We start from the raw sequence: 26,138 nt of genomic DNA, 5'->3' as shown, positions 1-26,138 counted from the left end.
ACCGAGGCTCGCTTCTTTGTCCAGGCTGGAATGCAGTGATGAGATCTTGGCTCACTGCAACCTCTGCCTCCTGGGTTCAAGCAATTCTCCTGTCTCAGCCTCCCCAGTAGCTGGTATGTGCCACCACGGCCAACTAATTTTTTGTATTTTTAGTAGAGACGGGGTTTCACCCTGTTGGCCAGGCTAGTCTCGAACTCCTGACCTCAAGTGATCTACCTGCCCTGCCTCGGCCTCCCAAAGTGCTGGGATTACAGGCTTGAGCCACCGCGCCTGACCCATCCACCCGTTTTTCAAGTTCTATCTTTTGTCCTCTGCCTTTATCCATTCATCCATCCAATCCTGCATTTAGAGTTACTTATTAAGAAACATACTACTGTTTTCCAAACACTCTTTGATGCTGCTGGGCACAGAACAATGAATAAGACAGATTAAGTCCCTGTTTTTCCAATGTTTACATTCCAATGGGGAAGGCAAATAACTTAGTTTTAAAAATCCAGATAACGGGCGGGTGCAGTGGCTAACAGCTGTAATCCCAGCACTTTGGGAGGCTGAGGCGGGTGGATCATGAGGTCAGGAAATGGAGACCATCCTGGCTAATGCAGTGAAACCCCGTCTCTACTAAAAAAAAATACAAAAAATTAGCCGGGCGTGGTGGCGGGCACCTGTAGTCTCAGCTACATGGGAGGCTGAGGCAGGAGAATGGTGTGAACCCAGGAGGTGGAACTTGCAGTGAGGCGAGATTGCGCCACTGCACTCCAGCCTGGGCGAGAGAGCTAGACTCTGTCAAAATAAATAAATAAATAAATAAATAAATAAATCCAGATAACTAGGTCTGATTTATTCCAAGAACAAGAATATTAACTTGTTTTCTAAACTCAAAGGAGGTCTAGGTGATTAGAGTATGATGGACATGCTGGTGAATCAATGAAGTGATGAATGCACATCCTGGCAAATGTCCACTCCCAGGAGATGGTGACTATGGAGTAAGTGATACAAGGTTGGAGGAAACAAGAAGATCAGAAGCAACCCCGTGTTAGCAGGCTGCCCTGAGACAGGTTGTCTGCTGAGGTTTCCCTGCCAACTCATTCCAGGATCCTGCGGCTTCCTGCTGATGTTCACGGCAAAGCACACAGCCCTCTGATGGATTCTGCACTTCCCACCACCCCCTTCACCCCATCACTTCCCCTGACCCTGCCAAAGTCTTCCAATAAATGGAAGTTTGCAGAGGCAGTTATTGTTGACTGGAACTAAGAAATTGAATTCAACAAGTTTATGGATGGGAGGAAGGCGGCAGTTGAAGCACGCAGACAATTTCACAGGCAACGGTGATCTCCATCTTAGAGAGGGTGGTGGGAAAAAGAGGAGCCAGTGATTATAAACCTTCTAGCTCCCTGGACGGTGACATTCACCTCCACCGTGCCAGCTGTAACTTGAAACCTGACAGCTTCCACATGTACATGTTAAAAACTGACCTCATTCTCCAAATGTGTTGAATTTCCAACTGCTTGCTAGGTTTCTCGGGATGTTACCTTGGAGTCATCTCTCTCTCCTAAACTCCTGTATCCTCCTAGTGACACTTCTATCTACTCTCCACCTTGACTTTCTTCAACTGATGTGTCTCAGGTCATTTTGGTCTCATCAATCGCCTAGCCTCTGCATATCTGCCTCTTCCTCAAAGAGATCAACCTGTGAAAGCACAGCCTTGGGCCTGATCTGCTTCCATCTTTTCTCTCTTTTTCCATCATTTTCTTCTTCTCCTGAAACCACAAACACAGTTCTATTTGAAGCCAGACTTAATGAATTACTTTCCACTTCAATAATATTCATAGACTCTCCAGGCCCTACAGAAGTCACTGAATTTATTCATATATTTATTTATATGAATAAATATATTAAATATATTTTTATGAATAAATATGTTGTTCACATATGTATTTATAATAGAAACATTCTACCCAAAGGAATCTTGTGCAGAATCTCCCAATAGGAAGGAGGGGAGTTATAGGATAGGAAGGAAGGAAGGAGCCCAATTAGGGCAGTCCAGTTGCACAGGAGAGATTCCAATCCTGATTGACATCCCCCGCCTCACTCTCAGAAAAACCCTGGTCCTCACAGTGGGATGGCCGGAGACTGCAGCATGAATCTCTGACTATGTCCATAAACCAGCACTCAAGGCATTTGATCATCATCGAACTTCAGTGATTAATTCACACCCCTCAATCCTCCAGTACTCTTTTTTTTCTCTCTGCATCTCAGTTTATAACCATTTCTTCACATTGAAACATGTCCCTTCCTCTCAACCTCCATCTCAAAGATGTATCTCCAAAATTGCCTCCAAGCTTTCAATATCCCAAATTGGAACTTTTTTTTCCCCACACTTCTTTATCCTCAACCACTTTTCTTGTGTCTAATAAAGCACTTACTTCATTGTGTGATTTTTAAAAATGTCTTTCCTTTTGATATGCTGATAGATTTTAAACTTCTGTGTGATTGCAAATACATCAGGTTCCCAATAAATGCTTGTGGAGAGAGTAAACAGTTTTCAAAAATATTTATTTAATAAAAAAATTTCAAAGTTTTCTTTGCATTTGTCTTTCACAAAATTAAAGGACAATTTACCCCAATGTTAATTTCTTTAACATTTGAATGTGTGAAAGAATAACATTAAAAACACAATGAACTGATGCTATGGACTCAGGACAGACACTGAGTTCATTGTGTTTCACACTGATGTAGAATACTATAATTAATTATTTTTTTTCTTTTCTGAGAGCTATGAATGTTTAAAGGTTTAAATATCCTACTTATGTAGCTTTTGTTGCGAGAAAAACCCATGGGGTTTAAGAGATTGCTTAAGATTTAAAGGGTAACGAGTAACGAGAACAATTCTTATGGCTGGATGAAAACTATCAAACATGACTGACTAAAACTCTCATATCAAACTCTAACATCACCTAAAATTTGTAGATTTATTAATAGCTTTTTTTTTTGAGACAGAGTCTTGCTCTACTGTCCAGGCTGTAGTATAGTGGTGTCATCTTGGCTCACTGTAACCTTGACCTCCTGGGCTCAGGCAATCCCCCTGCCTCAGCCTCCTGAAAAGCTGGGACAACAGGGGCATGTCAACACCCCCAGCTATTTTTTTGTATTTTTTATGGAAATGACATTTTACTACGTTGCCCAGGCTGGCCTCGAACTCTTGGGCCCCAGCAATCTCTCTACTTCAGTCTCCCAATGTGCTAGGATTACAGGCATGAGCCACCACCCTGGCTTATTAATACATTTTTACCATAAATTCTTTATACTCTGAAACGTGTTCCAGTGCCACAAATTATAGTCAAGCTATTGATTCCTTTGACAGGTAGAAATCTCAAATTTACATACATTTATATCGGTAGACAATAAAGAAACAAAATGAATAAGCTGAGTGTACTTTTATTTTCTATGGAAAATGCCACCCATATAACTGGCATCTCTGTAGCACCTCAATTCCTGTACTGCAAAACCTATAGGCTATTTTTGGTCTATTCCCACTCTGTTTCTTCTAAATCACTTTCCTATTGATCCTCCACTCAGTTTCCATTGACCCTACTTTGCTAAACCTCCAGGAATTCTTAGACTGTACCGCGCCTATCAACTCCTGATAATTTTGCTCATTTCCTTTTCCTAGGATGCCTGTTCACATGCTAGCTACTTTGGGAAATCCTACCCATAATGGAAACCCCAGCTCAAGGGCTGTACTTTCCATGAATTTTTCCTCAGTTACTGCTCCCTGAGAGCTTAAAATCACACTGAACAGACTGTATCGAGTATGTATAATATATAAGTCTAAGATATATTCGATATAAATTATAAATACATGTTATTCTCTCTCTCTCTCTCTCTCTTTCTCTCTCTCTCTCTCTCTCTCTCTCTCTCTCTCTCTGTCTCTTTCTTTCTGGAGCTGAATATTAACAGAAACTGAGGTCAGAAAAGTCAGTGCTATCATAGCCTGGGGCAATCAAGACTGAGTGTGACCTGGTCTTGGAGGTTGGGAATGATTTAAATAATGTAATATGTAAGGATGAAGAAGGGGATTGAATATTGCATATGTTTGGTTGTTGGTAAGAAGAGAGCAAGACCATCAATAGAGAAGTTGTATTTTCTAGGTCACCTGTTGGGTAGAGTAGAAGTCTTGGCTAAACCAGGAAGAAGTCAAATCCCGGAATAGACCAAAAACAAGTTCTCAAATTGAGGCAGTAAATAACAGCCTATCAACCAAAAGAAGCCAGGACCAGGTGGATTCACAGCCAAATTTTACCAGAAGTACAAAGAGGAGTTGGTACCATTCCTTCTGAAACTATTCCAAATAATAAAAAAAGAGAGACTCCTCCCGAACTCATTTTATGAGGCCAGCATCATCCTGATATCAAAACCTGGCAGAGGCACAACAACAAAAAAGAAAATTTCAGGCCAATATCCCCAATGAACACCAATGTGAAAATCCTCAATAAAATATTGGCAAACCAAATTCAGCAGCACATTACAAAACTTATCCACCATGATCAAGTCAGATTCATCGCTGGGGCGCAAGACTGGTTCAACATACACAAATCAATACACGTCATCCATCACATAAACAGAACCAATGACAAAAACCACATGATTATCTCAATAGATGCAGAAAAGGCCCTTTGATAAAACTCAACACTTTTTCATGCTAAAAACTCTCCATAAACTAGGTATTGATGGATGGTATCTCAAAAATAAATAGCTAGTTATGACAAACCCACAGGCAATATCATGCTGAATGGGCAAAAGCTGGAAGCATTCCCTTTGAAAACTGGCAAAAGACAAGGATGCCCTCTCTCACCACTCCTATTCAACATAGTATTGGAAGTTCTGGCCAGGGTAATCAGGCAAGAGGAAGAAAGGAAGGGTATTCAAATAGGAAGAGAGGAAGTCAAATTGTCTCTGTTTGCAGATGACATGATTGTATATTTAGAAAATCCCATTTTCTCAGCTCAAAATCTCCTTAAGCTGATAAGCAACTTCAACAAAGTCTCAGGATACAAAATCAATGTGCAAAAATCACAAGCATTCCTATACATCAATAATAGACAAACACAGAGCCAAATTATGAGTGAATTCCCATTCAAAATTGCTACAAAGATAATAAAATGCTTGGGAATATAACTTAGAAGGGGTGTGAAGGACCTCTTCAAGGAGAACTACAAACCACTGCTCAAGAAAATAAGAGAAGACACAAACAAATGGAAAAACATTTGTTTTTGGATAGGAAGAATCAGTATTGGATTGAATAGGAAGAATCAGCTCATGGATAGGAAGAATCAGTATTGTGAAAATGGCCATACTGCCCAAAGTAATTTAGAGATTCAATACTATCCTCATCCAACTACCATTGACTTTCTTCACAGAATTAGAAAAAACTACTTTAAATTTTATATGGAACCAAAAAAGAGCCCGTATAGCCAAGACAATCCTAAGCAAAAAGAACTAAGCTGGAGGCATCATGCTACCTGACTTCAAACTATACTATAGGGCTATGGTAACCAAAAACAGCGTGGTACTGGTACCAAAACAGATGTATAGACCAAGGTGGAACAGAACAGTGGCCTCTGAAATACCACCATATATCTACAACCACCTGATCTTTGACAAAACTGATAAAAACAAGCAATGGGGAAAGGATTCCCTATTTAATAGATGTTGTTGGAAAAACTAGCTAGCCATATGCAGAAAACCAAAACTGGATCCCTTCCTTACACGTTATACAAAAATTAACTAAAGATGGATTAAAGACTTAAACATAAGACCTAAAACCATAAAAACCCTAGAAGAAAACCTAGGCAATACAATTCAGGACATAGGCATGGGCAAAGACTTCACGACTAAAACAGCAAAAAACAATGGCAACAAAAGCCAAAATTGCAAATGGGATCTAATTAAACTAAAGAGCTCCTGCACAGCAAAAGAAACTATTATCAGAGTGAACAGGCAACCTAAAGAACGGGAGAAAAATTTTTCAATCTATCAATCTGACAAAGGGCTAATATCCAGAATCTACAAGGAATTTAAACAAATTTACAAGAAAAAAACAACCCCATCAGAAAGTTGGCAAAGGATATGAACAGACACTTCTTAAAAGAAAACATTTAGGCAGTCGACAAATGTAAGAAAAAAAGTTCATCATCACTGGTCATTAGAGAAATGCAAATCCAAACCACAATGAGATACCACCAGTTAGAATGGTGATCACTAAAAAGTCAGGAAACAACAGATGCTGGAGAGGATGTGGAGAAATAGGAACACTTTTACCCTGTTGATGGGAGTGTAAATTAGTTCAACCATTGCAGAAGACAGTGTGGCAATTCCTCAAGAACGTAGAACCAGAAATGCCATCTGACCCAGCAATCTCATTACTGGGTATATACCCAAAGGATTATAAATCATTTTAGTATAAAAACATATGTACACGTATGTTTATTGCAGCCCTGTTCATAATAGCAAGGACTTGGAACCAACCCAAATGCCCATCAATGATACAGAGGGTAAAGAAAATATGGCACATATATACCATGGAATACTATGCAGCCATAAAATGGGATGAGTTCATGTCCTTTGCAGGGACATGGATGAAGCTCAAAACCATCATTGTCAGCAAACTAATGGAACACAGGAACACAAAACTAAAAACCATGTTCTCACTCATAAGTGGGAGTTGAACAATGAGAACACATGGTCACAGGAAGGGGAACACCACACACAGGGACCTGTTTAGGGAGTGCAGGGCTAGGGGAGGGATAGCATTAGGAGAAATACCTAATGTAGATGACAGGTTGATGGGTGCAGCAAACCACCATGGCACATGTATACCTATGTAACAAACCTGCATGTTCTGCACGTGTATCCCAGAACTTAACGTATAATGAAAAAAAAAAAAAAGATAGAAAAGAAAATAGTCTTGGTTAGGTACTGAAATATTTTGAAAAGTAAGTTACCAATGCTCAATGAATAATTTTTGGATAATATTTGAATGCACAGGTACGTGAGCATGTTGTTTTCTTTTGATAAAAACCTCACTTAAAATCAAAATTACGTATTTCAAATGAGTCAGGCAAAGTCTCTCACTTGGGTATGTCAGTTTTCATTACCAGATCAAGAACCTAGGTAATTCAATGACTGTCCTATGATGAACAAGTTGCCTTCATCCATCACCTTATATTCAGAGTGCTACAACTTTCCAATCCTTACAGCTATGACTAAACAGTCTGCGAGTAAAACAATTTGACAAGTCCCTTGTGGGCACTTGTTCAACAGATCTACCCCACACGAAAATAAAAAAGAGAGCAGCTTACACACATCCCATTTTAAAATTCTATTTTTGTCTATAGCCCAAATTAACAAAAATAAATCATTAAAAAGGCACAGTATCATCCAAGAAATCCGTATGCGTTTCCATGGCATGTAAACATTCAGGTAAAATTATTGATATGATTAACTTATTCTATTGCAAATTTAGGGTGAGTAATTTAACAAAATATCAAACTGATTCAAGTTCAGTTTCACAAGAAGAAGACTTGATTATTTTAAGGGTTATCATTCTTATTGTAAATATTTTGAATATAGAACCCAAAAATACGACAAATATTTACATAGTCTGTATGACATCCTTGAGTTTTACAAAATCGTAAGTAGCCAGGAGTTATCATCTTTCTGACACTAAGAATCCTACAGACACATGTAGTTTATTTATTTTTCATTACTAGAGTTCTAATTACAAAAATAAAACTAACATAAATTCAAATAATACCAAAAGCTGTAGAGTGAAAAATCAAAACTCTCACTGCACCCACGCTACAGCCGAGTTATCTCTGAAGAGGTGAGCATGAGAATTACAGTTTTAGAATGTCTATTTTCAGTCAATTTCTATGCAACACTGTGTGTACCTGCAATTACACATATCTATACAGTATATGCATATACACAACATGCATTGTTCTATCATTTCTTATTTTTTCCTTCAAAAAGAGTGTATCAGGCTGGGCGTGGTGGCTCATACCTGTAATCCCAGCACTTTGGGAGGCCGAGGCAGGCAGATCACCTGAGGTCAGGAGTTCCAGACCAATCTGGCCAACATGGCGAAACCCTGTCTCTCCTAAAAAATACAAAAATTAGCTGGGTGTGGTGGTAGGTGCCTATAATCCCAAGTACTAGGGAGGCTGAGGCAGGAGAATCCCTTGAACCTGGGAGGCGGAGGTTGTACTGAGCTGAGATCCTGTCACTGCACTCCGGCAGGAAAGCAAAGTTATGATTTACTTGCATTCTTCTGATTCCTAGTCAGCACTGGAATATTTTTTAAAGTTTATTGGGTTAGGGTTATTGTAATAACTAATAACTAAAGTTATAAATATATAAAAATATATAATATACAAATATATAATATATAAATAATAAATATATATTTATTATTAGCATTATATATGTCTATATTTATATACATATAGAGAGAGATATAAAATGTATCTGCATAGTTCTTTTTCTCATAGATCTGTTAGCTTATTAGTGTTGCTTTTCTCCTTTCTTCCAGTTGCAGAATATGATTATTTCATGTGTATATCACATGGAGAATGCAAGTATTTCTGGTTGTTTGACCCTTTCTTTTACCTTTTTACATTTTTAATAGAATAATTTTTAGTTTGCATATAGCAAAATTGGTCAACGTTTTTTCATTTGCTGTTTTCAGATTTCTTTAGAAGTTTTTCCAAGATTTAAAAACTAAGATTTTTAAAAAAAAACCCCAAACCAAATGACAAAACATGATGCTCACAGGTATGGCCACTTCCTCTGTGAAAAAGTCAGCAGAGCGTTGAGAGGAGAAATAGGATCTCAAATACCAGTGACACCAGTTCATCCAAACAGCCACATTGGAGAAAAAGTGGATCTGGATGCGACGTCATTCCTTACCACGCATTTTTAGGTGGATTGAAGTATAAATTTAAAACATAAACATAACTTTTTACTTTTAGGGGTGATTAACAAGTTACTGATCATGGTGATGGTTTCATAGATGTACATATGTATCCCAAATCACATCAAATTGTTCACATTCAACATATGCAGTTTACTGCATTTCAGACATACCTTAATAAAGCTGTTAAAATGTTTAAAGTTTTTAGTGGAAAACAATAGAACATCTTCATTACTCTGAGTGGAGGCAAGCCTTCTGAAACATGCACAAATGACAACAGCGAAACATGGGACTATTTTAAAATTAAAAACTTCTATTCATCAAGAAGATACCAATAAGAGAAGGAGAAGAACAACTCCAGAATAAAAGATTTATAATGCATAGATCAAAGGAACTGTAGCTAAATATTTACACAACACCTATAATTCAGTAAGATAAAGGCATGCGACCCAATAGAAATGGAAGCAAAGAAACAGATGTTTTATAAGAGATGATACATCAATGTCCAATAAATATACAAAAATGTGCTCAGAACAACTGAAGTGGCAGCAAACAGTATAATGAAAAAAAATGTTGATATGCTTATGCAATAATATTAGATGATGAGAAGTAGCGAAACACAGCTAAGTGCTGTAATATGCATGGACCCCACAAACTGAAGGTTCGAGGAAAGTTGCTGGACAATGAGTAACTTCCCTGGATAATTTCATTTATTTAGATAACCACTAGTGCCAGAAAATTAAGGTTCAATCTTGGGAGGCAGCGACTGGGAGAGGCTGTGAAAGGGAAGTGTGGAGTCCTGGAAAAGTTCATTTAGTGACCTACACGGTCTTGAGCTGACAGGTACATGTTTACTGTGTGAAATGCACTGAGCTACAGACTTATACCTGTACAAATAAATAAATATAGACATCTTTTAAAAATGATTGTCTGAGAGATATTCTATATTTTCACATAATTTTAAGTTTTGAATTTTTATATCTTGAATCAATGTGTAACTTATTTTTGTATACATTTTTAAACATTTTAAAACCAAATCAGGTATCCAATTTGAGCAACATTATGTGTTAATAGGATATTCCTTTTCCACAAAATGGAATAATTTTATTATAAATTTTCTGTACAGACAAAGATCTGTTACTAGAATCCCTATGCTATTGCACTAATATATTTGTGTATTTCCATACCAATTCCACATTGTTTGGTTTATCATTAGTTTTTCATATGCGCTGATATAACATGGGCCAGTCCTTCCTTATTATTATTATTTTTTTTTTTTTTGAGACGGAGTCTTGCTCTGTCGCCGAGACTGGAGTGCAGTGGCCGGATCTCGGCTCACTGCAAGCTCTGCCTCCCGGGTTTACGCCATTCTCCTGCCTCAGCCTCCCGAGTAGCTGGGACTACAGGCACCCGCCACCTCGCCCGGCTATTTTTTTGTATTTTTTACTAGAGACGGGGTTTCACCGGGTTAGCCAGGATGGTCTCGATCTCCTGACCTCGTGATCCACCCGTCTCGGCCTCCCAAAGTGCTGGGATTACAGGCTTGAGCCACCGCGCCCAGCCACCTTATTATTCTTAAAAATATATTTCTTATCCATTTGGGGCATTTCTCTTCCAAATTAATTTTTAAATATTTGTAAATTGCTATTAAAATCCCAATTTATTTTAATTAGATTTTATTGACTTTAAAACTTGTGGAAAATTTGTACATTTAAATTCTGTTCTTCTCTTCTAAAACATAGTATGCATTCCCATTTATTAAGGTATTCTTCATATGTATTTCATATGGAATGCATATGTATATGAAGTTCATAACTGAATACAAAAGAATACCGATATTACATTTTTATTTATATATTTAATTGTAAATATATATTTAATAAATTTCATATGAATTTTGCAATTAAATATATAAATAGAAATGTTAAGGCATATACATATATATGCACATATGTACATATCTATGAATGCATATGTATGTATATATGTATATATATGTATGTATGTATATAGGCCTTTACATTTCTTGCTAGATATATTATTCCTGAATAATTTTTTGTGTTTTTCTTTTACCCTACATGTTTTTATTATATTTCAAATAAGTTATATCCTATGCGGAAATCTATTGACATGTAATCCTGAATGCAGCCACCTGCTGAACTGATTATTGCTAAAAGTCAGCTACCTTCTCTTTATAATATTTATAATTCATATCATTTTCATATATTTTTGCATTTGTTAGGATCTTCTGAGCAATGGTGCACAACAGTTCTAAAACCAAGGAGTTTATCCTGTTCTTGACTTTTAAGGAACTTTTTATAATAGTTTACCATTAACTATGGTGTTTTCTACAGGCAAATTCACTTATATGATGGTTACCTGTATATTTATGAAAGCGATATATTATTTTAGAGTTTATTGTTAAATATTTATTTTAGAGTTTAAAGTTTAATGTAAAAGAATGAAAATGGTGAGATATATCTTTCCAGAAAAATGTAGGCATAACTACTGTTCACAGGTTTTCACCTCTTTCATCTGCTTGGATAAGAAGCTGTTGGCCACACAATTCATCTGTGGGGAAATGCCGGGGCTGGGTACCCATAGTCCATGTTGCAGATTCATATATGAGAGGAAAGAAAAAAGCACTAGGTAATTTCTGCCACTGTCTGTGATTGTGGTGAAATATAAGAGGAATTAAGAATGCACATTTTAGCAACTGTCTAAATTCTTACAGTCTTTCCTGCTGCAATAGTAATTTTTAGCTCACTTAAGATTGGGAAGTGGCAAAATGATGTCAATACAATGTCTAAATTACCTTGGTGCTTACACCATATTCCCTAGGCAAACAGAGTTGATGCATTAGCATTATAACCGATAGCAGGAAAGAAAAATGCCTCAGCTCATCTGCACAAAAAAGGAGTCCTTTCCATCTTTATTCAGAAACTTAGCAGAAAGCATCTTCACCTGGGGGGCTCACCCCTGCGTTGCTTAGCCAGTGACTCATGTCCAGCTGCACTTCTTTCTGAGCCTGCTCCTGTGACCCCACAGACCCCGAACTCGACCGCCACCTATTCCTGCCCAGAGTGCAGCATTCCTCCTGGTTCCAGCTGGTTTGCACACTTCCCACACTTCCTGAGAGGGCTCCAGCCGCTCTGTGCTGTCCACCTGCACTTTGTGGTCTCTGCCACCTTGCCAGTTCCTGTGTGGGTTCGTGCTTTGGTGACAAAGGTCAAAGATTTCGAGTGAACTGCAGCTAAGCAGAAAGATAACATAAACCCTGTCATTTTGGGTGCTCATTTTAAAGAAGTCAAGGTGTTTAATGAATGTATGTATCATGTTTGAAAGGAAATACTTCTGTCTATGAAAAGTACTGAAGATGTGAACGACATATTTTTGCTTTTTCCATAGACACAATGTTTCTTGGAACTTTTTTTCATAGAAACAATGTTTCTTGGAATGCTATTTTCCATAGAAACAATGTTATCATGGGGTTATATTCACGGCCAAAGGCAAAACACCCCAAGATTTTTTTACAAATGATTACAAGGAACATATTTACCTACTGTTATTATAACTACACACTGCATAGTATAAAGTGGAGCACTACAATAACACAAAATAATCAGGAATGTTATTTGTCTTGAGATTCCCAAGAGAAGATTTGTGTAGGGCAAGAGGAGTGGCTGTTACCATAAAAAGCCCCCGAAGGTCTCCTGAGAGCCTTTGTGCTCAGAAGGGGAACTCCCAGGAGAAGGCTCCGCTACAGATTCAGTGCAAGGGAACTAAGACACGCAGTGTAGACTGAGAGGAAGTGTGACACCTGGACGTATGTCAGGGGAAAACCCGGTCTGACATCCTAGGATATGTGTGGCGACTCTATTGCCCCACATGCCAGTGTCAATAAATACCGTATGTAAAACACAGGTGCAGAACAAAGCTCTCTCTGTTTGATCGTTTGAAGATAAAGTTGAAGGACAGTTGTTCTATCTAGTAGATACAACTTCAAGTGATCAGGAATGATACGATGACGGTATACAACTTTTCAGAGGGAAGTCACGCCAGTCATATGGTACAACCCCCTGAAATGCACACACCACTGAGCTACTTAGACATGTACGCTGTCTCTGCACACCCTCCTGGTGCATTGTCTCACTGAGCTCCACCTACCATCGCAGCTGGGCAAGGCGTGGTTCCACTGGTGGTTCCTCTCACAGACGAGGGGCTCGTCGTCACTTAGTGTGTACCCCGGGTCACAGCTGAACGTTACTGTGGATCTGATGCCAAAGTCGCTGCCGTGGCGATGGCCGTTCACAGGGATGCCCGGGTCCAGACAGGAGTCTGACTCTAGCGTCACACCTGGATGCACAGAACGAATGCAGTCGATGAGGACTGAAAACAATAGAGACCCACGCCATCGACTACTAAATTGTCTCAGAAATAATCAGACCTGAAACATTATGCAAGTGAATCCAACAATGAAGGGACATAAAAGCCAATGCATTTTCAAACATTTGACCTTGTTTTTCAAAAGGGAGATTTCTATTGTTATGCTGTTTACCAGATGTTATCTACATATAACAACCCTGAATAATTAACTAACTTTTCTGAATTTTACTTTTCTTCTTGGAAAATCAATGAATTGCACTAAATAAAGTCTAAGTTTTTCCTGTTCTCTATTTTCACTGCTCTCCCTGTCTCATATATATGAATTAAATACAGAAATATATATGTCTATATTTATATATTCCAGTTAGATTTTGGCAGTTTAACTTTCAAATATATGCATACATACACCCAAACATATACACATATAATGCAATTAAAAACTGTGCTAGTGTTATTTTTCTAAGGTTGCATTCCATAAATCCATGCAATTTTCAAATTTTATTTTAAGTCAGCTGCTTTCAAGATAGCTACTATTAGCCTTTGCTAAACGATGTGAAAAATTAATGTGCATGAAGTAATTACGATCATGTCATTATGAGAGTTTCTTTTCTCCTCTCACATTTCTCATTTCTCTTTCTTTTTAGAAAACCATATATTTTAAGAGCTAAGGAAAATGAGAATAAGGGAAAAACTTATCATTGTAATGTTTACATATGTGAAGAAATAAAAAGCCCTTGTTATTGCTGTGTCACCTCTCAGTAAGTGTGAGAACATTGGAATTAATATCTGAACTGTGAATTAAAAATCTTAAAATATTTTCAATTTAAAGACTGTTTAGTCTCTAAAAGTGATCTTTGGGATATTGTTTCTGATCATTGCATATATTTTTTTTCCCCAAAATTTGAGTGTTATAACTTGGGATTGATCCCAATAACGTTTTCTTAAACTGTGATTCTAACACATTTTCTGAACACTAACACACGTCTATTACCCTAAACAACAGGATGTAACTGTCCTGGCTGATGTGCAGCACGGCCCGAAAGCCTTCTTCCAACTCTGGAGGAGCTTTTATTCTGCCAGAGGCAACGTGGATATCATTTGGTTAGAAATATATTACCTACCCCCTGCTGCTCCTCCCTCCCTCTCTCTACATACACACTGCACGCATGTACACACACACACACAAACACACACACACACACACACTTTCAGAGGCATTGTTTGTGACTTCTTCCATGACACCCCCACAAACTTAATGCATTACTGACTCTGAATGCACACATAGTACCCAATGCTGGGTGAATGATTTTTTGTTGTTGTTGTTTGTTTACTTTTATTTTAAGTTCAGTGGTACATGTGCAGATTTGTTACATCGATAAACTTTTGTCACAGGGGTTGGTTGTACAGATTATTTCCTCACCCAAGGATTAAGCCTAGTGTCCATCAGTTGTTTTTCCTGATCCACTCCCTCCTCCCACCCTCCACCCCCTGAAAGGCTCCAGTGTGTGTTGTTCCCTCTATGTGTCCATGTGTTTTCATCATTTAGCTCCCACTTATAAGTGAGAACATGTGGCATTTGGTTTTCTGTTGCTGCATTAGTTTGCTAAGGATAATGACCTCCAGCTCCTAGCATCAAGATCAAAATCAAGACAAGAATTCCCTCAAAAGAAGAAGCTCTGCTGAAGAAGTGCATTAATCTCTAGGTTTCTGGGGAGGGCGGGAAAACAGTTAACTAAATAATTTCATTTTTTCAAAAGGCTTTCTATGGTCACTAAACAACAGTGTATGCACCATTGCAGCAAAACAGTAATAGAAATTATTATCTTAGAATAAGTGAGAATTATATATTAATGGTTTCAATAATGAAATTTATAAACCATAAACAAAACTTTTCCCACACAAAATTTACAGTGAAAAGAGAAAAACTGTGGTAGAAATAAAAGCATAGAATTTAAATGTTGAATTATTTACATTTAAAACTGAATAAACTTTTAAGGTCACAATTGATGCTTAGTTCTGATATTATGCCATTACATTTTCATTCATTTTTAAATAATAACGGGCACCAACAGTGAGTTTTCGAATATGCAGGCATTGTTCTCTTTTGCATGACAAATTGTTTGAATGGAGAGTCCAGGAGAGGAGGACTGTTGAGTGGTAGAATTATGACACTACATTTGATCTCTAGTTCAACTGAAACTGGCCACGTAGAAGAATCCCGAAACAAGAAAATGGTGGGAAAGAACATCTGGAATTTGGCTGGGCGCAGTGGCTCATGCCTGCAATCCCAGCACTTTGGGAGGCCGAGGCAGGTGGATCACCTGAGGTCAGGAGTTCAAGACCAGCCTGGCCAACAGGGTGAAACCCCATCTCTACTAAAAATACAAAAATTAGCCAGGTGTGGTGGTGTATGCCTATAATCCCAGATACTCCAGATACTTGGGGCGGGGCGGGGGAGGGGGAAGAACTTATAGAATTTCATAGCAGGTAATTTCTCTCCAATGGGGCAAGACATTTATAATATACTAAGATCATGGACACAGGTAGCCAATTTACCTTGTGGTAAAGGCAGGACAAAGTCCTTCTGAGTAATATTTGGAGCATTTTCTTTCCCTTCCTGTTTCCTGCCTGACAGCACAAAGAGAAATACGGACCACTGGACTCTGATGAAATGACGTCTATAATTCAGAGTCCGTTCCCACTCCTTCTTACTTGAACCTTAAAGCAACTATGAATTTTTGACACAAATAGATATAAACAGTATTTTTTTTTCAATTGGCCTTTGCAACATAAGTGACTGAATACATTTGCTACTTAAGGAATAAAGGGAGTTGATTACTTCGCAAATAATCCGTGTGCAGCTCATATGGAGGTACATTTGATAGGAGCAGGGTTCTGCCGGAATCATCAGTTTTTATAAAAGTTCTAGCCCAAGGTAGGAATGAACATTTCCTGAGCACATTTCATATGCCAAGCTTAGAGACGTCACTTCTCATAGCCTCCAAGAGGTTTTAAAATAGAGGTTGAAAAGTCACAGTCAATAAAGTCAGTGAGCCAAGAAATTAAGCAAACTGGTCATGTTACATTATTTACTGATACTGAAAACTGAGCCTTTGCCTGCTTTTCTCCTCTCTCTCTTTCTCATGTACACATGCAAGTGTGTGCTTGTGGGTGTTAGCGTGCATGTGCTTGTTATAGATACCCTTGTATTGTGTCCGGTACCATTATATCCTGACCACTTTCCTTTCCTTTTCTGATCATATAAAAAGTCACTGAATCTCAGCAAACCAATTGGTATGGTGTGCGTGCACATATAAACCACTAAATATACTTCTTTATCACAATGTTTCTTCCGTTAATAACACGATATATGAATCAGACAGTAGAGTATGTACATTTACATGTGATTAATCTTTCTTCTGCCTTCAGAGATTATTAACATGACATTTTTGACAGCATTTTCAAAAAAAGCTCTGAAATTAAATGGAAAACCTCCATACCCTTGAGAATTCCATTTATTTTCCAATTTCTTACAAAATTATGACTATCTCAAAGCGGTGATTCAAAGATCAACAAACAAGCAGATGATCATGCTGGAGCAAGAATGCAATCACTATTACATATAGACACTGTGCCACATTCCTTGTAAAGATCGGCTAGACTGTCGCTGGACACTAACGTATGAGATGATTCCTAAGACTGAGTGCACGAAGCAGCACTACAATTCTAGGTATGCTTTTAGAAAAGTCTCAAAAAAATGACTTCAACATTTCCATCACACAGTTCAGAAAGGCCTTCTAGAGTGAATGCTGTTTACAGTAGTAGCTCACATTGCCTTGCGGCACTGCTGCAAATATAAGGCAGCCTCGAGTACCTGCGGCTGTAATTTCTGCAACACATTTTGTCTGAAGAGAGCTTTGTCACGGGCCTCTTTGGGCATGAAGAAGTCTCATTAATAACTTCACAAAGCAAGGAGTGTTTACAATGTGAAATAGTTATGATGAATCACAAAAGAGATGAACAATATTCTTGTTTTTAAGAGGAATAAAGAGTTTGATATAAATCATTCCTGGGTCACAGGCAACCCACTTTTAAAGAATGTGTTGGATGAGTGAGTGTAATCATGTTCTAGTGCCTGCATCTTGGCTTCAGAACCTATTTTGTGGAAGGGTGCCAGACGGCATTACGTGGATGAAGGGGTTGGTAGCATTTGTCTCTTCCAGGCTTGCCACTTTTTCTCTGTCTCTGTTTTTCTTGCTGGACTCATTGGTTCTTTTATCCCTCCGTGACCTCTGCTGGCCTTGGCCCCTTCCCTCCTGCCTGCCTGCGGGTTCTCTCTCTCCCTGGAGGCCGGGATCTGCGTCTGCCTTCACCTCATTCAGAATCACTTTGAGGACTTGATTAAAAGCTCAGGATGCTGATCTTCATCACGAGCTCCCTGAATGACAATATTTGGAATCTCGGCTTGGGGCTCTACAATTTACTAAGCTCCCAGGGATGTGTTAGCAAACTATGATGTTTGAAGAAACCTGCTGCTTTGGGGCCGGGTAAATGGGGACACCCTCTGAGCGGGTGGCAAGCCTCTGAAAGCACTCAGATCTCTACGCCACCCACAGAAATAGCAACCGGAACATCTGAGCTGCTGCTCAGGCACCAGTTTTATTTTAAAGCCCCGCAGGTAACTGTTAGGTGCAGCGCCGGTGATAAGCACTCATAAAATCCCAGGCCTTTCCTGACTCATTTTCTTACGACAAGCAAACAAAAAGCCATGTCCTGCACCTCATTCACTTCTGCATATTTCCATATATCTCTTCAAATACATAGCGACGGATACATAAATAAGAAGCGATCCCAAGTCAAGGTTCAGCATCACATCCCTCTGAGGTCCTGTTTCTCCCTTAAGTCAGGGGAATAGATGGCAAACCTTCGAGAGCCTTCTGGAAGCTCACCATACGCAAGTCTGGATGTGTGTTTAGAGCAGTGAGCCTTTTGAGTCACGGTGCTGGAAAGTTCCACACATGACAATTTCCTGTCTTCACTCGCTAGGTGAGGCCTCCAGTCACTTCTGTGACCATAGAGCTACCTCCTGAGATTTCCAACAAGGTGGGAAGGAGAAGGAACGCTAGACTCTGCAGCAGGTCAGAACTTTACGACTCTCACACAATTATCAATGTACTAAACAGGCATCATCTTGGTGACAGTTTTCTTCTTCTTTTTGGTGATGCAGAGAAAGAAAAATGGCAAAGAGCATTACTCTCTGAGAGGTACTCCAGGTGATGGAAGGATGCCTTATGGGGCCTGCACTCTACTTTTAAACACAGCATAAATGAAAAGAATTCCAAAACATAGGGTAGTCATTCTTTTAAGATTATAAAAATAGTTGTCAGGACTATTTACATATTAAATTATTATATTATAGTATAATATAATGTGTATTCTATATTTTATATTAATAAAATGTTATTATTATTATATTAGTGAGGATGACAAGCTAAATAGAAGTTTGTGAATAGGCTTTTTATCATTCCCTGATTTTCCAGAAAGAGAAATAAGAAGAAGCCATTTATTTAAATGACTTGGATAAACAAATGAAATTAGTTTCTGCTGCCTTCATTTAGCCTTTGGAACACATTCTCTCAAATGGAACTAGAAAAAGCAAAGTCATCTACAGCTACACAAATAGAGATGAAAAGAACGGAAAACTGTCCTAATATTTGTCAATGCCTGAAAATAATTATTTCTCTGAAGTTTCATGCACTATATATCTAAGAACCAAGAAATTCTGGTTTAGAAAAAGTTGGTGGGAGGGTGTGAGGATGAGAAAATACAAGGCTTATAAGGAGTCTTACAAATTCAGATCACTGCCATGTTTACACATATTGTTACTCTAAAGAAAAGTGGTAACTTGAATGGATATTTTAAAGAAACAAAATGTAAAATTTTATGGTTCTTAAATTTTACTTTAAGTTTCAAAATATGTTACTTTGGAACAAATGTATATCTATATATGTGAAGAGGAATAACTGAGTTAAATTTGAAATTCATCATTAAGTCATTAATAAGCAATTTTCCTTCTATCAGAATATTTTTATCTGAAAGCATACATAATCTTAAGATATACATGCATATGCATGTTTGTGTATAATTATATGAGTATGTAAAACAGATAAATGTGCATAAAGGTTTATTAATTTAAATGTGCTGGAGCAGGGCTCAGGGAGAGGTTAACAAGAGTAACAGGAGGCAATGTGGGGAATGGAAGGCAAGAAAAAGAATAAAAGGAGATTGGAAACCCAGCATAGTAGATATGATTCTATGCATGCATTTGTAAAATTATATGTGTGGGTATACGTACATTTTAAAAACATCTTTACAGCTAATAGTGCTTATTTTGAGATAAAGTTTTGAAAAAGAACAACCATAAAACTTTGGCGAAATAAAGGTTTGATTCCTTCCGGTCCAATAGTAATTGCACTCAGTCTCCCTTTTTCCATGCTACTCTTTGAGGGAAGTGTTTTCAGACAAAGAAAACAATAACAGCTGCTTTGCTTCCTTTTGCATTCATTGGCTAATGTTAAAAATGTATTCCTAGGGGGGATTCCCATCAGCTAGATTTCAGAAGTATATTTGCATAAATATTATTATAAAATAATACAATTACTTAATCTCATCATTTCAGAAGTTAAAACTTTAACTTTAGGAAACAAAAAAGGGATGGAACACTTTCCATGTGGAAGTTTGAACTGTCTTGCAAAATACATTCCATTATAATATTTTGACATTTGTTTTAAAATATGTTTAATAATTGTTTTAAAGTATTATTCATGCTTGTTGAAACATTGTTAACAATTGTTTGGAATTTGGTAAGGTTTAGCGGGTTTTAATTCCTTCTCCTCTCTTCATTACCTGACTTGCACCCTGTGAAACGTGTCTATCTGTACTCACAGATTTAGTACCACAAATTCACCTAACTCTGTTTTTCTAGCAAGGATCCTTTTCTCCATTGCCCAGGTTAACATAATTTTAGTAATAAATCCTATAAGGCTTTTGGTCAGAAAGTATATTTTCTAATAATAAAAGTATATTATTACTTCATGCTGAAGATGAACCCATTTCATTGTCTTTATTATTTTACTTTATCCCAGGAGATGGATACGTATTTTTGAGAGTTAAAAGGCAGTAACTCCAAGATGCTCTCTTATGAATAAGAGAAGGTTCTTACAATTGCATAGTATGGTTTTGCCAGAGTCAAGCAGGATTAGTAAATCAACACAGTCATCTGCAGGCTGGAAATAAGAACTCAGATTTTCAGTTTTCCCATGCATGCTGCCCGGCTAGGCTGTCAAGGGAAGATGCAACTCACTCTCATAGTGGATGAGGAAGCCGATGCTGGAGCGGCTGTTGTCAGTGGTGAAGAGCAGGTACATGAAATTCCCGGTGCTGATGAGAAACTGGGGTGCCTGGGTGCCGTGGTACTCGCCGATCAGCGGGGATGAACTGGCTGGCCCGTCTCTGACCTCCAAGGTGTCATAATTGACCTCTGTCTGAAATCTGCAAATATGTACATCCCATTAGAAAAGACATGCAGAGCTGCCAGCTTACAGACATGCTCCTGACGTCCTCATTCCTTAATCAGAAACTGTGTACGTTAATGTAAAGAAAATGGTTGAAATTACATATGTTTAGAACTTCGGGACATATATAAGAATAGTACGTTCTTTTCTTGATGAGACGGCACAGCTTAAATCCCTTTCTCTTCTTATCTAATATTCTGTCTTACAACATAACAAACACAAGAAGAGGTTTTCATTCAGCTTAAACAAAAATATCATGAACCAGATTAGTTTTCTTAGATGATTGATAGATAGATAGACAGATAGATAGATAGATTATTCTCAAATAGTAAAAACTCAATTACATAGTTTAAACTATTTTTTGGCATTCCCTATTTAACATAGCTATAGACATCTGAAAATGGGCACACTAGAATGAAATGGTCTCTTAAAGGAAGATCATTAAAAATGTGTGATGATAGCTTAAATATCTTTCATGAAAAAAAAAAAATCCTGTGCCTTTTTAAATTGCATTATCTCTTTTAAGACATTAGAATAACCCTAGGTATGTTGCCATTTCAGACATGAAAGGATACTTTAATAGCTTGAAAAAGTTAGAACAGCTTCCAAAAAGTGCTTAGGTTTTCTTACGCTTCCAGAAAATCTGGCCCAAGATTACATATAAAGTTGCAGCCACCTGGGTCCCCTTTGATGCAATGTAGGTACCACTCCAGGCACTGAGATAATTTTCTAAATGGGCCCATCTCGTCCTCCAAGAGCTAACCCGGTTTCTGAGTGCCTGACTTTGCTCTCAGGGAGCAGCTTAAGCATCATAAGCCTCTGACTCACTCAGTCACTTTGAGCCAAAGGATCCCACGTAAGCCTGTGCCATTAGCCCCCACGCTCCGTGCTGGATGTTATTGATGAATGGGGAGAAAACTTGCGAGAGGGGAAGCAATCTTAGTGTCGTGGCACGTAGCAACAGAAAAGGATGTTGAAATCAAAGGGCTGTGTCCTGCATGCATTAGATTATGTACACCCTGATTAGTCCAAAGGCACATGATTACACATTCCTGCAACTAGTGAATGTGTACCCTGAGCCCCATTCTTCCATTAGTTCTAACCATTTGTACATCACACGGCTGGACCAGAACAGGGACACAGGCTGGCACATTTGGGATCCGATAGTGCCAACTTTGTCTTATGACACTATTCTAAATCTTTTTCTAAAAACTGATTTCTTAGTTGTTTGAGTTCAAATTCAAGAAGTCTGGATAAGCATGAAAGCAATCTCCTTTGATGTAGTCACACTGAAGTTGTCCTATCCTGTTTCTTTAGTAACAGTGAGGACTGACAAAGTCTGACAAAGTGCATATTTCAACAGCTGGAAGATTTCCGGGGTGACCTTGGAAACAGAAACTTCTGGATGTTCTTTCCTGTGGGGCAGCCTAACTAACACACACTGTCTGGCAACACCATCAGCACAGGGCTCAGAATTAGCGTGCACAATCCCATCCTTTAAGAAGGTGTCAGTCCATCGGTCATGGTTGAAGAACACATTTCCTTATGCAATTCATCTTTTCAGAGCTATGTACTATGTCTAGAGTAAAGATCACACATGTCTAAAAATATTAGAAATATTGGGTATTTCCAAATGGAATTTAGCAAAACAGCACGCTGAAATAATATTGAATGAACAAGATTGGGAAAAATCAAGCAAATATCTTGCTTCAGGCAACTGAAAATAGACAGCTGTTCCAGACAAGAACTGTTCCAGACAAGAATATAGGATCACTACTTTTCCTAAATTACTTAAATTTGATATGCTTCTGGGAGTCACGGTGTGCTTCAGCTCCACCTGCCAATACCAGAAAGTGGAGAAATTACTAAGAAACCAAATGTAATCAACTGAATATTTACAGAGTTAATATTTTTTTCAAATGACTGATTATACACAGTAATTCACTCTCTAATATAGTTGGATTTACAAACATTTTTTTTCTTTTGTTCTGAGAGATTGGCCTATTGGGGATTATTATTATTTTGTCAGAGGCAAGTAAAAAAATAAAAATAATTATTTCAAATAAATATAATTACTGAAAGTTAACTCCTGCTGAAAACCTTTCCTGTATTGATGTTAATATAATGATGTTCATCTATCTTGAGACACCATAATATTCTAGATACTGAAATCCAGAATATAGTCTAATCTAGAAGAAGGTCATTGTTAGAGAAAGCCCCATGCTATGCAGAGAGCAACCTTGAAACATTAAACGAAGATGCTTCCCTAGCCTTTGGTTCGCGTGGCTCATGCCAAAGCGTTTTTAGTTTTTAATCATCAATTTGGTTTCAGTGTTGAGACAAACGGGAAAAACTTACTATGCCGAACTCCAACAGCAGGCTTATGTTTAAATAAACAAATACCTACACAGCCCAGCATGCTTATGTTTTAGATCCTGAAATGCATTGTTCAATAGCTAAGCCAAGCAACGTTCTAGTGACAGTATCACTCATAGGCGATGAGCTGGTGATGGATCTGCTGCCGTACTCCACTGCCCACTCATCATCACTAGCTGCCCTTAGTGACCAGCGGCCACCACCAGAACAGCAGAGCTGATTTCCTCTGCCACAGCAGGCACCTAAGGCACCAGGGGACCCAGAGCGACTTCCATGTGCAATCAGACACCAAGCAGAATGGATTCCAGTGCGGCTCCAAAACCCAGAGTCAGATACAAAGGTCGGACCTCAGGAATGGTCCTCCAGGACCGGCACTTCCCCTACTAACCTCCAGAGCTGGGGCTCAGGGTGGGCTTAGAGATAGCACTGAAGAAGAACAAAACGTACAAGTAAGTGCCTGCTTCTGGTAAAGTGTGCTCCTTTGCGGAAACCGAAGAGAACTGCCATCTTTTTAAGGTTTAAGATCAATTTACTAAAAATACGGAAGAGACACATATCATTGAGTTCAAATGAAGACTAATTTGGTTTTCTTACCTATCGAAAGTTATTTTGATAGAGTGGCCTGGTTTTGCTTCAATGATCCATTCACAATTTAAAGAATCCTTATAATACCCTGGCCATCCAGGAGGCAAAATGACTCCACTGGACGCTGTCAGATGTCCACCACATGGAGCTAAAACAAGATGCACAATATCTATTAGATCAAATGAAACAGAAAGATATGCCATAACAACACCTGAATAAGAGCAAGAATTTGCTTCTGTGTTCATGGATTGAATATTTTCAAGTATCAAAGCAAATCTTATTCCCAAGCAAATCGTACATTTATTGAAAGCAGGGTCTATATATGCTACCTCCACGTACTTATCATTAACTTGAAGCAAAGTTCTTTTTCTCTAGTAATGGTAATATATACGTGAGTTCTCTGTGCTAACTGACTTACCTTATTTAATTGCCAACCACTTCACGACATACATGCCCAGTTATCTATAGTTCACATGCATTTGGAATTTAACAAATATCTATGGATAAGCAAATGTAAAATGACCTCACATTTCAAAATGGATACATACACACATTCTTAGGTGTGTGTATGTGTGTATGTATGTGTCTATTTACTTCCATTGTGTGCATTTTATTAAAATAAACAGCCACATGCAACATATAATTTGGAGTGTTAGGAAACAAAACTTTCAATCAAATTTGATAAGTATAGAATTAGACTGCATTGACCCTTTTGAAAGGTTATGTGACAGTGATTTCTAATTGCAAAGGAGAAATAAAGTTTGAAAGGGTATATAACTAATGCTCAGTGAAAGTGATTATACATACCTGTAACATCTAAAGGAATTTTAAATAGCATATAATATTTCATACCATAATTAAGACTATGTCTCTGGCCACATGTTTTTTTTTTTTTTTTTTTCAGATTTTATGTATTCTCTCTCAAAATTATTTGCCATTAGTAACCATCTTTGTGAATTTATAGATATCAAATAAAGTACATGAAAACACTCCAAGGTAAAAAAAAAATGTTTTAGAAAAAATATTTCTTTTATTTAAAAATTGCCATATGTATAATGCAAGAATGCAAAAAGTTTATATTATTTTAGACATGTTTTGATGCTAGAAAAAATATGAATTAGCGAAATTTATGGATTTACCAATAGCATCTTAATTTACATCAGGAAAAAAATAAATAAAAAATAAAAGTAAAAAAATTATGGAAAGTACATGACCATATATTGGAATATATTGGAATTCAAATATATTTGAAGTAACATTTGCAAATTTTGTTATGGGAAAATCTTTGCAATAGAATATTAAACTTCAAAAGCAGGATAAAAAATTGCCCATATATTATAAATAAAATGAAATTTTTATTCAGTGAACAGGGGAGTGGAATTTAAAAACATGTTAATAATGGATAGCACTGGGATTGCTTTGTAGATCACATTTTTTATAGTTTTTCTTTTCTTTTTTTTTTTTTTTTACCAAATAAGTTGCAATTGTTATTTCTATACCTATGCATTATTCTATAGTTTAAAAATATGCAATCAGGGTAATTTTTATGAATTTGAGCTCCTGAAGAACACTTGATTTTTTGTGATAACAATTTTTAAAACAACAAGTTTATACTAATTACTATTTTAATTTTTCTAGTTAAGTTCTTAAATTCACATTTGGAGCCTATGAATCACATATCCATATACATAAATATTATATATAACTTAATTCCTTTGTTTTGTAAAGTGATGCAGCAAATCTTTTTAAGAACACAACTTAAGCAAAATTAAATATATTAAATATATGTTTATTTTGTCATGTTTAACCATCCAAAGATACTATATAAGAAAGACATATGGCAGATGCAGAATTCCAAAAAAATTATGGTAATTGAGCTATTTCTAAAATCTGCATGAGTTATTTCTATGTCTTATTTTCCATATAAATACAAAACCAAAAGTTTCCTTTATTTTAGTAATTTTTTTATTTTGGATTTTTATATTTCTTGGAATATATCTAACTTGTCACATATTAATATTATTTTATTATACTCTTACCCATCACTTTATAATTTACAGTGTACACTGAACCTGAAATGCTTTATCCTGATGACATAGACACTTTAATAATTATACTGTCAATAAGCAAAATTTACACTAAAATTGTAAGTAATAGTCTCAGTAAGTAGATAGTAAGTAAGTAAATAGTAAGTAATAAGTTCGTATTAGTCAGTTTGGATTAGATTACACTGTGGTAACAAACAG

General features: G+C 37.3%; 1 protein-coding gene across 2 annotated transcripts in view; it reads right to left on the bottom strand.

Annotated features, from left to right (window-relative positions):
• Nucleotides 1-26,138, bottom strand: part of LOC139355625 (CUB and Sushi multiple domains 1) — a 2,038,620-nt gene that overhangs the window by 418,489 nt on the left and 1,593,993 nt on the right. For both annotated transcript variants that reach the window (XM_071067488.1, XM_071067489.1), the window contains exons 16-18: nucleotides 23,902-24,040; nucleotides 20,721-20,908; nucleotides 13,139-13,327 (exon numbers count right to left, since the gene is read on the bottom strand). In XM_071067488.1, coding sequence (XP_070923589.1) covers nucleotides 13,139-13,327; nucleotides 20,721-20,908; nucleotides 23,902-24,040 — 516 coding nt within the window. The remainder of the gene's footprint in view (nucleotides 1-13,138; nucleotides 13,328-20,720; nucleotides 20,909-23,901; nucleotides 24,041-26,138) is intronic.

The sequence above is a fragment of the Macaca nemestrina genome, chromosome 8, assembly GCF_043159975.1.
Source record: "Macaca nemestrina isolate mMacNem1 chromosome 8, mMacNem.hap1, whole genome shotgun sequence".
NCBI lineage: Eukaryota > Metazoa > Chordata > Mammalia > Primates > Cercopithecidae > Macaca > Macaca nemestrina.
This window is presented reverse-complemented; position numbering and strand designations above follow the sequence as displayed.